Source organism: Sparus aurata, chromosome 15 (genome assembly GCF_900880675.1).
Source record: "Sparus aurata chromosome 15, fSpaAur1.1, whole genome shotgun sequence".
NCBI lineage: Eukaryota > Metazoa > Chordata > Actinopteri > Spariformes > Sparidae > Sparus > Sparus aurata.
The window spans coordinates 8,555,353-8,569,775 of record NC_044201.1 but is presented as its reverse complement, the minus strand read 5'-3'; the positions used below and the strand labels follow the sequence as shown (position 1 = coordinate 8,569,775).

At 40.9% G+C, this 14,423-nt stretch overlaps 1 protein-coding gene across 1 annotated transcript; it reads left to right on the top strand.

The window, feature by feature from the left end:
* The first annotated feature begins 4,660 nt into the window (after window positions 1–4,660).
* On the top strand, window positions 4,661–13,287 carry sufu (suppressor of fused homolog (Drosophila)). The gene is made up of 12 exons (XM_030442533.1): window positions 4,661–5,037; window positions 5,406–5,540; window positions 5,882–6,018; window positions 7,366–7,508; window positions 7,746–7,831; window positions 8,283–8,355; window positions 8,947–9,103; window positions 9,204–9,306; window positions 9,655–9,789; window positions 11,463–11,601; window positions 11,712–11,780; window positions 11,869–13,287. Exons 1-12 carry the CDS (start codon window positions 4,889–4,891, stop codon window positions 11,956–11,958), a joined length of 1,416 nt encoding a protein of 471 aa, XP_030298393.1. The 5' UTR covers window positions 4,661–4,888; the 3' UTR covers window positions 11,959–13,287.
* Window positions 13,288–14,423: the final 1,136 nt, after the last annotated feature.

Genomic DNA, 14,423 nt, shown 5'->3' with positions numbered 1-14,423 from the left:
ACTAACTTGAGAGGGCTTTTTCTGAGGAAGTACTTGGGAAAAACAGACTAGCTTCTTGTACGTGAGGTGACTAGTCCAAGAGTATGAGGAAATAAGAGGTTTTTTTCACACGGTGACGGAACAATGAAACTGAATATCAGTCTTTTTTTAAAACGGTGGTTTTTAGCCTGCTGACCCACTCCTGTCACGCTCACCTGATTGAACACAGTATCACATCCCCGTCATGTTTGACTATGACCAGAGAGCAAACAAAGTTATTTTTATGAGGGCCGCCTTGTCGAGTCCTTCCCCTGCCAGACCTCACCTGAATAAGTGACTGCAGCTACGCAGATATTCACGAAAATCCACCTCATGTTAAACGCACCCGTGACGCAAGTGTGCTGAGTGAAAAAAATATTTAGCAAAGAGCAAAACACTTTTCTAGGAAACCTGGTGTCACTGCCTCAAACATGATAGTGCATTATCAACCCCCACAGCGTGTGTGGACAGAATTTCCATTCACTTATTATGTAAACATATGGTGTTAAACACTATTACACTCACACAAAACACCAAACTAGGTTTCTGTTTGCATTACGTCCTGCCCTCAAACTTCCAGCGTGTCGGCTTCGTCATCGTCTCTCATCTCGACAGCTGTTCACGGCCTATGGGGGAATTCCTGGTTCCTCGAGTAGACACAGCCTTTCCCCTGCTTACTTTATGGGAACAGGGGGCAGGGCCAGTCAGATGGTTTTCCTCAGAAACTATTATGTGTTGATTCACTGTGAGGGGGCGTGCTGTTCACTCCCACTGTTTCCTTCTTACTGGGAAGTGACTGTCAGGCTTACCGAACGGAGGGAGGGTACAAGACACAGATAGAGAGGAGGGAGGGAGACTGATGGGTGATGTGAAAGGTGGTGGTATTTAAGGTTCTTTGCTCTGAATGTCACACAGTATGCCGTATCCTTCCTTGGAACTTGGAGGACATGGGAGAGCGAGCAGGACGTGCAGGTGAACTGGGCAGGGATGGCCACCACTTCAGGATCATTCAGTCTGGACAGACTTGCTGCCTGTACAACGCTTTTTAAAAACCCCTTTTTTGGGGAGATGGGACCGCCGAGGTGTGCTCAAAGTTTCACTCTGCGAGGGGCCTTCATGAGGAGATGTGTTTTTGATGCACCCAAGATCTGGAGCTTGAACATTTTCTGTGAATGTCGGGGGTAAGTATACTGGTAGAAGACCGGTCGAATTATGATCGAATTAGTGAAAATACTGGACACATTTCATCTAAGAATTGTCTGATATGCCTAAAACGGCAAGCTACAGACTTTCAACATCTTTCAGGTTGCGACATTTTTTTAAACAGTTACAGTAGACTTCTTCAAAAAGAAATAACTTCCACATTTCTCCTGATAAGGAAGCATGCGTGATGTGTGTAGGTCGACTGATCCGATCTTTGTCTGGGATCTGGTTCATGCCCTATTAAGAGATTTAATGTCTAGTAACAGGCTGTAAAACCGGTTGTTTCCCAGTCCAACTGCCGGAAAGATAGGAGTTTCCTGAACGTGTTCAGGTGTGGCCTTCCACACAAAGTTCATTGTGCTGTATTACATGTATCCTAAAAGAATGTACACTCTTGCTGAATAAACCACAGGAACTGAGATAACATTGAGGAACTATCTCACTTTACTGTCACTGTCAATATTGACTCCAGGCCTTGGATGAGGTGGTTTTTTTTTTTGTTTTTTTTTATAGATGAAGGAAGAGATCCTGTAACACAATGCACGTCGGTTACAGGCATACTTGCCTCAGAGGGTTCAAAGATACATCGTCCAATTGTATGTGTGTAATCAAATTGTCCCAGAGTTCTTTTCCTGGGAGTGTACGGCCATAACTGATGAGTCATTTCATTCCTTGACCAGCGCACTATCACCATGGTCTGATTCAGTGCTTGCATGAGCCTGGTAGACAGACTTTCATTTCAGCGGCTGTGAAGCATTTCCAGGAATAGTTAGGTCAAGAAGATGGTTTCCTCTGAGGACCCTGAAACGCCTCATAAGGCTCTGTCTAACCACAGCATTGGATCCATGCGTTCATAACTTCACTTCAGAGGTTTGTTTCCACTTTGGGTTTTTATTTCACTCGCACAAAATGCCTCTCAATGCCTCTGTTGCCGATTAATGAAAAAGATGTCTTAAATTGCGCGCTGCACTGGCGCGAAATGCAAAATGCCAGTTATGATTCATCACTGTTTAAGATCAGCTGCGGTTGCCACTGCAATGACCTGTTGCTCAATCTTCCAATGAAAAGAAGCGAGGCTGTCACTATCAGCTCATCAGCACCCTGCTTTTCTTGAGAAATGGGGAAGGTCATGACTTCATCTCACGCACTGCTCGACATGCTGTGTCCTCAACTTACTTTTATTGTTACATTGTTAAGTTTTCAGCTTGTTCTATTTGTTACAGGCGGATTTACTTTGCATATATTTATTCCTGAAAGTGAGTTGACGAGAGAATGAATGACAAAACACGAGTTGTGTCAAATGATTAAGCCGTTCAGGCGTCAAGTGGCTCCTGGGGAACAAATCTCGAAGAGTGTTCTGCTATGAGAACTGAATTCCATAGATGGTGGCGTCTTCAGGTGTCATCTATGGGCTCAGTTCTTTTGGCATGGTACTAGCGTGTCATCTTCATTCGCACGGCAGCAAAGAGCGGAAACACTGCCATCAGAACGACGTGTGTGGGGATTACAATCATCTGTGAATTTTGTTGCGAATGTTATATATATTATTACCTTTCTTCAAATGATGAAGAAGCAGTGCATTTGCATTTGTGAGTAAAATAAACATTAAAATTACTGATCACATTTTTCTCCAAGCTGATGTTACGTTGCATGTTGTTAATAAAGTGAACCAAACCAAACTATTTTCCTCTGCACTTTATTTACTCTAATCACATTTTGTTTGACATTTAAAACACCGCAACATCTACGTCATGCACTTTACAAGAAATAGCGACAGCATACAAGGAAAAAGGATTTTCAGAAAGAAAATGGCCACCACACACTTACTTAGCCCACGCACGTGGACCTCTTTTTTTTCTGGTCTTATCTCGACTCTAGTGCCATTACATCTCGAGCATGGCTGAAGGCAGTCAGCTAAGAAAGCCATAAACAATATGATCATGTAGGACAGCCAACATCCTTTTCAATTACAATATCATGAAAAATCTAATTAAATTTCCAGCTGCCACTGCTGAAGTATGAAAAAACAAAATGGCATGTTGTCATATGGACTTTCAATAGGGGAAGGCACAATCAGCACACCATTACTGGTTTAAAGCAGTTCTTTTGAGGTACCTGAAGTGTTTCAAAGTTATTCTTAGATGTGCCATGTACTGTACACAGGACCTTTCAGACAACCTCTGTTAGCTCCATGACAGGACTTTACACCCTCTCCAGTCTCCCCCTAGAAAGCACCTGTTTCAGGTGGCAAAGCTGTCAGTCCTGTTCTGGGACTGCAGCCGTGAGCGGCCATGGCTGCTGAATTTGCACACACACCTCCCAGATTAATTTAACAGCATTATAGGAGAGGGTCCATAGTTGAGTCTAGTAGAGAAGTCCCTGGCCTCAGGGCTCTAGTTATAGCTGAGTATACTGTTTGGGGGTAAGAAATACAGAAAGACTTGGCTGCTATCATGCATGAGGAGGGTGAGGTAAACATCGCCTGAGCAAATCATGGCGTAAAGAATAGTTGTACGAAGAATGGCTGACACTCTGAAGTCTGAATTATCTTTGCACAGCCGGAAACCTGTTGGCTGATAAAACACTGTGCTGCCATTTTTCTTTTATCGCGTTCAGTCTTATGAAAGAGATGACAGCACCTTCATTATCTCTTATCTGTGAAGTTATCATAAAAAAAACTCAAGTTCCTCATCTTATCATGTTGTTTTTTTCCTCATAATGTAACCGTCTGCTTATGCCTATTGTTTACTAAACAAATATCAATATTCAAAACGTGCCCGGTTTGACTCTACAAGAAATGTCACTGGCTCTGACTGATTATACTTTTTTTGAATGACATGTTTACCAGCAACCAGGACTACAAATATAATTTGTAATGCTTTCTGGACATGCTCTCTTTCTTAATGTATGAAACATAATAAAGTGAACTAAAAAGGCTAAACAATCTGTGGATGGAAAAGTCAAAATGCTATTTAATACAATAGCCTTAGCCAATAACTAAATACATTCACTAAAGTACTTTACTGAAGGACTGCTTTAAGGTGCTTGAACTTTACATGAGAATGAACATTTTATGCTGCTTAGCAGTTGACAACACTACATGTCAGAAGGAAATGTTTAACTTTTGATTTGCTGATTATGGCTATAAATCAAACATTTTTCTGATACTTATATACTTTCACTTAAAACGGTTGAATAATTGTACTTCAGATTGATTTGCTTGATCAAATAATCTTTCCTTCAAAGACCCATTTGGCCCCTACCTCCATCATTTGGCCCCCTGACAAACTTTGAAGTCCCAACCCTGAAATCACATCTCCCCGCTGTCGGATTGACAGCATGTGTGCCAATCATAATCATCTACAAATTCGTAGGGGCCTGTATTCTCATTTTCCATTGGTTAACGGTAGCCGTCAGTCAGGGACGTCACGATCCTCATCCAACCAATGGTTGGGTAGATTTTGCAGAGGATGAGCAACAGGCTGTGTCCCTGCTGAGTGTAGCACAACGACCGGGGTGAAATTTGTTTTTCTTTGCGTAACCTCACTAGTGTGGAGCCTTTATGATTTAGATTGCCCCCGTTTTTGTTTGACTGGGGGTGGATAACAGAAGATAGCTGCATATACGTTGTTTCAACAGAATAAACAGATTTGTTCGAGGCCTTGGCATGGATGAGGTACGGCCTAACAGTGGTGCTCAAGCCCACGGGCTGGTGCCGCTGTTTCCCCCTGGACTGCAGGCTATCTACGGGGAGTGTAGAAGACTTTACCCCGAGCAGGCTAACCCGCTTCAAGTTACAGCCATAGTAAAATATTGGTAGGTACTTTTTTCTTGTGTTGCCGGCTTGACACATCTATAAACGAGGCACTGAATTCGTGAAGCAACTTTGCGTAGCTAGTGATGATGGCTAGCCAACAGTTAGCTTAGCTGCTAAGCTAATCTTTCAGCTAACTACACCTCGGAGCCACACTGTCTGCAACTATGTTTAAGTTGGTTTAAGAATGCAGTAACGCTACCATACTATACAAGCTCAATTAAAACACCTTCATGTAAGTGTACCTAACTACTTCTGTACAAATAAAAGCCTCCAAGCTAAGCTAACATAGGTGTACTCAAGAGTAAACACAGTCCACTGCTAACAAAAACAGTTTTTGACATGGCCGATGGTTTTATGCTTCTCACAGGTTAGGAGGACCAGACCCGTTAGACTACATCAGTATGTATAGGAGCATGGGCTGCCCAGCTCAGGACATCCAGGAGCATTGGCACTATGTCAGCTTTGGACTGAGTGACCTGTATGGGGATAACAGAGTTCATGAGTAAGTATATACTGCAAGAACTTCACTTCCAGTCCCTCGGGGGGAGTTCAGTTCACTTTCTTGATCTGATCTTTTGAATTCAGTTCATTTTACATTCTTGGAAATCTTTGCATCACATCAAATCTGTAAAGTAAACATTACTTAGATCTGACCACCCACTGACTGACATGACACCTACTGATCCCCTATTATTCTACAGCATGCTGTTTATCTTGAGAAAACCTCATGCATATAACAAAAGATTAAAAACACAGCTTCTGAAGGTTTGTTTTCCCTGTTTCCCACTGTGTGTGTGTGTGTGTGTGTGTGTGTGTGTGTGTGTGTGTGTGTGTGTGTGTTAGATTCACAGGGGCAGATGGACCCAGTGGGTTTGGCTTTGAGCTCACCTTTAGACTCAAAAGAGAGATGGGAGAGACAGCACCACCAACTTGGCCAGCTGAACTCATGCAAGGCTTGGCACGATATGTTTTCCAGTCAGGTAAGAGCTCAGAGAGACAACGATGTACTTTTGCCGTCGAGCAACCTTTAAAAAAAACTAATTTAATCTCATTATTGTGAAACAAATTGTAAATTTACTGACAGTTTTGCAGCAGTACTGACAAAGGATTAAAGGAAAATGCATACTCTCAAAAGTCCTCTTTGATAAGTGAACTATTCAGATTTAACATAAATTAAACTCATGAAATAATGCGTAAAGCTAGCTCGGTGTTTCATGGTTTTTGTTTTTTTTTAAGCTCAGTGAGACTAAACAAGGAGGATTCACAGAATTCTTTGTGCCCTGGAAATGTCGGTGTCATTTTATGTAATGTTTGGCATTTTGAAGGAGGAGCGGTTTCATTTGTTTATCGATGAATTTAAGACAAAGAGATGAAAAAAAAAAAGTTTTTGCAGCTCTACATTCGTCATCCTTCACCTGGAAAACTTTTGTTAAAGAGTAACAATTGGTGTGTTCCATTTGGTCACATTTTGTTTTAATAGTCTGGTAAATGATATATCTGCAAAGGTTTTGATAGAATAACTTTCTTCTGGCTGCAGTTGCCAAGTGAAGAATGTGTTATACATTTGAAGAGAATAGAGTTCAGGAGTCTGATAGAGGCAGCTGTGTCCACGGACACTTAGTCCACATCATTTCTGTTTGTTGGAACTCCTGGTATTGACAGGAAGTCTAATTTCCTCTTTCTTTCCCTTTGTATTTGTGAAAAGAATCCCATTAAAATGGTAGTGTGTGTGAGCGTATACCTTGTGTGTAATGGGTATAAACGGTGCTACTTTAAAAAAAAAAAAAAAAAAAAAGCCTTCAGTTGCGTAAGTAATGTTCACAAGATTGTGTGGTTGAGAATGGGAGGAGACATTAAAAAGCTATGCACAAAGAGAAGAGGACTATTCTCTCCAGGCTCTCGCTCTCCTCGCCGCCCAGGCCTTCTCTTCTATCCAGCTGGGGTCAATTTGCGCTTGGGTGGGCTGGGCTCCTGAGCTAAATGAATGCTGATTCCTGGCCATCTTCCCCCTTGCTTTTCTCCTGCAGCGAGGCTGGACTTGGAGCATGTTACCTCACAAGCAGAAACATTCCTCACATGGAAAACAGTGTTTTTAAGCTTTTCTTCACACATTTGGGTCTTTGTTTTTCTTTCTCTCTTTTTTTCTGGCTGATCTATGTCCCTTCCTGTTATTGTAACTTTCCTTCTGCAACTCTGTTCTGTCAGATAGTGAAAAGTAGGATAGAAGGACTGCCTCCCACTGTTGGCTGAAGGCACAAGCTTAGTCATGACACAGTGTGTATTCTAGATAACTTAAAACTTGTCTCATTTTAATTGCTCTTTTACAGAAAACACATTTTGTAGTGGGGACCACGTATCGTGGCACAGTCCGCTCGACAACAGTGAATCTCGTATCCAGCATATGTTGCTGACAGAGGACCCACAGATGCAACCAGTTAATACTCCCTTTGGCACAGTGAGCTTTCTCCAGGTCAGTTCAAATATCTGATCGCAACATGGCAACGTGGCAAGCTACCGAATAATAAAAGTTGTTTTATTGTCCGGTCAAATGATAGATCTTTGGCGCCCATGAATGTGCATACACTCGTCATTTCTTATAGTAAGTTAAATGAAGTTTGTTGATTGAACAGCAACAGTAATAAGAGGGACTCAACAGGTAACTAGTCTGTAAACCATGCCATTTAATTCTCTGCACTGTCTCCTGTAGATTGTGGGTGTATGTACAGAGGAGCTACAGGCGGCCCAACAGTGGAATGGCCAAGGCATCCTGGAGCTGATGCGTGGAGTGAGAGTGTGAGCAAAATTTTTATCAGAACATGTTGGATAAAGAAGCAAAGTTTTACATTTTAAAATGATACATGTTGGGCTGTGTTATTCTCAGCTTTTATTTTGTTGCTTTGTTTCACAGGTGACTGTTCATGAGTCAAACCGGGCTAGGTTACTTCTGCGTCATAGCTTGGGATTGTAGTGGGAACGTAAATGTCCTTCCTTTTCTAGTATGTGAGGGGATACTCATCATTTAGATTTGGACTTATTTTCAACTTGATTTGACACAGGCTTCAAGTCCTTACCTGTCTTTTTTTTGTGCATACAGCAATGCAGTTACATCCACGCCATTCCAATAGAAACTGTATGCAGCCAATTTGACAAATGGAGCGTGTTACTTGTTAATTTATTAACTCTGTGTGTCTAACTTGAGGTTAATTTTCTCTTGGACTCGTGTTGATGATTGCCCTGTGTACAGAGCTGGTGGCCCCTGGCTGATCACAGACATGAGGAGAGGGGAGACCATTTTTGACATTGATCCACACCTACAAGTAAGGCTTTACTAAGTTTTGTACACTCAGTTTAGTGCACAATACTGTATTTGTTATGTGTGTAACAAGGAGCAGTAGTATGTTCCTCAGCTGCTTGTGGCTCATTACACATTTTAGAAAGACATATTTTTCTCTGTGTTCGAGAGCCTTGATACAGCTCCAATAATATTATGATGCTACATTTTCAACTAACTGTGTAACACCATCACCAGCTGTTATTATATTGTAGGAATGGCTTAGTGTGGAGTTTTGTCATTGGTCAATAAAGGAAAATGGGTGGAAAAGTTGACTTAAGAGTGACCCAAAGGACTGTCCTAATATAAACATAGATAGAGAAAAGAAAGCTGTTTATATCGCAGCTCAAGGTTTTCTCCTGGATATGGGAGGCAAGGGACCTTTATATCTACAAGGTATTTTAAAGAGAGCTTTATAGATAATGTAGTGTAATTTTAATGACTCCATTTGCTCTCTGTCTGTATTTGGCACCCCCTGTTGACCCATGAATCCTCATGCAGTTTCTTTTTGTTCCTTAAAATTTGGACCTCATGTGAGCTAGTGTTAATGATTGCGTATATTTCTTGCTCATCTAAGCAGGAGAGAGTGGACCAAGGCATCGAGACAGAGGGCTCTAACCTGAGTGGGGTCAGCGCCAAGTGTGTGTGGGACGATCTGAGTCGACCGCCAGAGGACGAGGAGGACAGCCGATCCATCTGCATAGGATCACAGCCACGGAGGCTCTCAGACAAAGGTACGCAAAGTCCTAAAGGAATGAAAAGAGTCGAGAACACTTAACCAATCGGTACACAATGTTTCTCATTTCATGCTGATCTTTGTCTGTGTGTTGTCAGACACAGAGCAGATCAGGGAGACCCTGAGAAAAGGACTGGAGTTTAACACTAAGGCAGCGCTGCCACCTATCAACAACCAGAGACAGAGCCATGAGAGACCTCAGTGAGTATTCCTCCCACACACCAACACACACACACACACTAGTCTTGGTTCAGCTCATCCCAAAGGCTTCACCAGGACAACTCCCTCCAATGTGTGTAATGACTCACCGCACAACTAACATTTGAACTGTTCTCGCCATTGTTTCTAAGATACTAGCACAACATGGCGGTTTATCATTAATGTGCTTGCTACTTTTCTGTAGAAGTCTCTTCTCTTCCACAGAATCAGGTAACAGTTCTGTGTTAGGAGTTGTGAAATATTTTTCCGTACACTTCCTCCACGTCATGCTGAATGTACCTTATCAAACTTCCTGAATCATTCTTTTGTTCTTTTCCCTCGGTTTCTCAGGAGTCGGAAGGACAGTTTGGAGAGTGAGAGCTCAGCGGCCATCGTTCCACACGAGTTGGTACGAACGCGACAGTTGGAGAGTGTCCATCTAAAATTCAACCAAGAGTCAGGCACGCTGCTGCCCCTCTGCCTGCGGTACCGCACCTTTCTCTCTCTCTCTCTCCTCCTCCCACACATGACACTTACCCTTTTGGAATGCCCCAAAGATAGGCCGATGAAAAATAGTCCAAACATTTGAGTTGGATGGGTGTGGTAGAATATCTTTAGTAAAAACACCCCAGCAAAAACACATATGACACAAATAACTTGAAGTTAAAAAGGGGCTTTCTGCAAATCAGCCCCAGATTTAAAATTTCCTCCACCTACTTTCACTTTGATGTCAGTTTGAAGTGTGAAGCAACTCCAAGGAGTGGGCTTTAATAGGTCCAGTGCTATTTTAAGTGAGCCAAACATGTTCAAAGTGAAACAAGTGTGTAAATATAAAACTCTGATTTACAGTTGGACATATGTTACTTACAGGATATTGACTGACTGTGGTCCTTCTGTATTTGTTTGGCACATTTTGTGTAAATGGGTTTTGTTTTTGTTTTTTTTGTTTTTTTTACCTCCTTCATGAACAGCTACTTACTAAGGAAGTTAGTAAAGGTTATGTTTGTACATTGACACCATAACTGAGTCACTGAAGTTGGTGCAGCACAGGAACAATGCCCCCTCACTATACTGCTCGCCTATTACACCAGAACTATGTCAATCGATAGGAAGTAGCTTTAAAAGGAAGATCGTCATGGTTTGCGGAATTAAAACTGGGATTTTTAGTGAAGTTTCCCTTTTTCTGCAAATTTAAATTCAGTGGGTCCTCAACAAGTTAGCCAAATTGCCACCGTCTAGCTCGTGAATTTAGGTTCCACAGACATCAGGAAAATCTTAAAAGCAAAAAAGAGGTGTAAAGATGGAATTGCAATGCATGCCGTGGTGACAAAACAAATGGAGAAGTTTGCAGCATCTCAACATCTTTTTCTGTGTGTAGGCTTTCTCTGGTTTGCTCTTTGTCTTCTAAAATTCACATACATGTGGCTGATGGCTAATCTGGACTGGTTTTATTTGCAACATTTTGGGGAAATAAGATGAGGATAAACCTGCTCTATGTGATCTCTATCTGTGCAGAGAACAATGAAAGAGTTAGTTGATAGATAGCGCTTTTGTGTGCAGGGAGTTGACAATGAGAAAGTGGAGTAAATGGCCCCATTATGTGATACCAGCATGGGGCTTGATCTTGTCAAATGTTGCCTACAAATTATGTGACTTTCGATGTCTGAACAGACTGTGGAAATGGGTGAACATTCCATCTCTGTCAAACTAGAAATAGACTTAATTCAAATTTTAACCGTTAACCAATATTTCTTGGTAATTAATTAAGGCTGATATAAGTCTTTGATTGGATTACAAGGCCACTTTATTTAGCTTATTTTCACGCAAGTATCAAATCGAGTTGACAAACTTAGTTGCCAGTAAAGATTCTCTATCACACTTAAATCCTTGTAATGACAGCCGATGTAAATATAAAAAAACAAACCAAAAATCTGAAACTGTTTTATTATTAGGTATTTCGCTGTTTCCAAATGTCGGCAATTACTCAAGGAAATACAGTCAAATTAGAATTAAAGCCAAATGAAGAAACTTTGAACATTAAGTTTCATTCTCATAATGATAATATTTTCCAACATTTTTGTCCTGGCATTGTTTTTCTTCATCAGGTGAATTCAACATATTTACTTACTGCAAACTGTCCTGTGTTTGATCTTTCACAGGGGCCGGTTGCTCCATGGGAGACACTTCACCTACAAAAGTATCAACGGAGATACGGCCATTACATTTGTGTCTACAGGAGTTGAAGGAGCTTTTGCTACTGAAGAGCATCCGTATGCGGCCCATGGCCCCTGGCTTCAGGTACTTGTGCACACACACACACACACACGGACTCATACTTAAAGTGAAAGTTTCCATGTTTCGCTTTCCTTTTTAATGTCTTTATTTGACCCTCTGTTCTTCCTGTATAGATATTGTTGACTGAAGAGTTTGTGGAGCAGATGCTTGGGGATTTACAGGAACTAAACACTCGTGAGGAGGCAAGTGAAACCCCTGTATTTTAAGTTTGGTTTGGTTTTGTTCAACTGCCTGCATGTTTCACCATGTCTGTTCTTTCTCTTTGTATAGACAAAGTTACCAAAGGAGTACAGCTGGCCTGAAAAGAAGCTGAAGATCTCTGTACTACCAGATTCTGTGTTTGATAATCCGCTGCAATGAGACACTTAATCACTAGAAAATACCAACATACACACCTGCAGATACACATTTCCAGAGTGGACCACCAAGGACATGCAGCCCACAGATATGTCACTCCTACAGTGGACAACCATTCTGTAACACTCCTGAAGACACTCCGAGGGATGATCTTAACACTTTTTTGCCTGTTACTGCATTCTCATACCAGCCCCACTGTTTACAACATATCTCTGAAGCGTGAATGCTTTTGAGAAGGTCAAATCAGCCCGGAACCAGCCTGTCCAGATGTTCCACCTGTAAGAACAATCATTAAAGGTGACACACTAGCTGTAGGGCAAAACAGGATGTTCCTCCAGTATGTCCTGCCAAGCTCTCGGCTCCAAAATATACGTCACTAATACGGATGAGCTTGCATCCTGTGATCACCAAACAGTGTTTCCAAACTATAACTGGGTGGCTGTGCTCAAATCAGTTGTATTTATTCCATTGGCCTTAGAAAGGACAGAACAGTCACATGTTGGAGCTTTTTATCCATGTTTTTTTTCAATTGAGCTCATGTGTATAGTATTTACAAATGCTGGACATTTTTCTCTTACGTGTTTGTGGTTATACCAAAGGTAAACGTTCTATGTCTCAAATGTGTCATGATTAAGTCATAATAGGTGGGCTGACTATGATTAACTACAACTGCCTATTTGTCTGGGATATCCACACCAGCATCTGAACTGTTTTCTTAGATACCTGGCAAATGCTGCAGGTATAACCACCTTTTCTTAACCTGTCCTGTTTTTTTTTTTACGCATGTTGTTGCGTGTTTTAAAGTTTCGAAATGTAATACATCGAGTCCGTTGTAAATGTTCAAAGACTGAGATATTCTGTTCAGTGGCCTGTCAAGTGTTGCCTCCAGTGGCCACATAAATATGTGGTGTTTTGTTTTATGTTTTGTTTTGTTTTTTTACCAGTAGGACCTGCTTGAAAATGAGTCAGAGAAAAATTCCTCAGTGCCTTGAGTTGAAAAGGACCACATACTCTCTGTTGACTTAATGCTGCATACAGCTCTCATGATGCTGCATTTGTTGTCTTTTTTTCTGATACTGTCACTGCACTCCAATTTAACACTAAAACAGAGAAAAAAAACTTGTACTACAGTGTTTTTCTTACAAGAGTTGCTCTTCTGCAATGTGATGGCGTCTTATATTTCTTTGTCTTTTTTGTCCAGAGTGACAAATTTCAAGTTTAGGCAGGTATTTTCTAAGTACTGTCTTATTGATTGAACTGGCTGATTGTAATCCCAAGTGCATTAAAGAGTATACATATTTACACAAATAAAGCTGCAAAACTGCAGAATAACAGAGGAACTTATTTCATTCACAGACTTGGTGTGTAAGTGATATGACTGCATTTGTATAGGCTTCTCAAACACAGCACTTAACAGTTAGCCTCTCATTCACCTATTCTCACAGTGTAAAAGCCTATCCATCGGGAGCAATTAAAGGCTCAGTTTCTTAGCCAAGGACACATGAACATGTGGACAGGGGACCTGGGAATCAAACTGGACAGTCCGGTCTACCTGCTGAGCCACAACTGCCCCTTTGTGTGTGATTAATATAGAATACTATGTTGAGAAACAGTGATATATTTTATGTTTTTTTGTTTCTGCCAATGCATACATAAAGCACCTTGGTATCCAAATACATATACAATATAAAATGCATGCATATAATGCTATGATGATTATTTAATGAAGAATATTAAAGCACATAATTTCCCATCAAGAATATATAGTGAAATGTACAGTATATACTCCTTTTATGAAGGGTTAACTATCCCCATTATTGATGGTCGCTACGTTATTTACTAATGCTTCATACATCCAGTAGAGGCTGGTCATGGTTGCCGGGTTGTGAAAACGTACTCAGCTGGGTGTTAACACCAGAAATACAGACTTTAGTCATTGTAAATCAGAATCAAGTAGACATGAGTCACTGTTTTGATGACATCCAACTGGAGTTGATGGAAAACGAATAACTCAAGGCTCGACTTGTGTGTGTACATTTTATGTTTTCAGGTAAGTTTTCTAGTTTTTAGGTTGTTTTTTTTGTGTGTGGCTATCAGTATTTCACTGCTTAAAAGTGATGGTGGTATTATTTGGACTGAGAAGAAATTAAGAAAAAGAAAAGCTTTTATAGTTATTATAGTCAATAACATCATATACATTGTCTTAGTACCTGATTAAGTCCTAGTACCTAAGTCAAGCTATAAGTGACTTGGGAGATGACTTTCCTTAACCAAGGACTTAACTAAACATTTTTTGCCTGAGAAGAAATGTTTTGGTACTTATTGAAATTTGGACTAAATGAATTGAGTCACTTATCTGTTTATTTATGTATAGACCTGTGACATCAATGTTTGGTCATCCAGTAAGTAATATATAAGGGTCTCTCGCTTGACGAGATACAGTCTGATGTTTCTTTCCCAGAGGGTGA

Bases quoted from the DNA above. Each gene is read 5' to 3' on its own strand.
- sufu (XM_030442533.1), top strand. From the start codon at position 4,889: ATGGATGAGGTACGGCCTAACAGTGGTGCTCAAGCCCACGGGCTGGTG. The intron at 5,038-5,405 runs GTAGGTACTTTT...TGCTTCTCACAG, and splicing joins ACAGCCATAGTAAAATATTG to GTTAGGAGGACCAGACCCGT. The intron at 5,541-5,881 runs GTAAGTATATAC...TGTGTGTGTTAG, and splicing joins GGGGATAACAGAGTTCATGA to ATTCACAGGGGCAGATGGAC.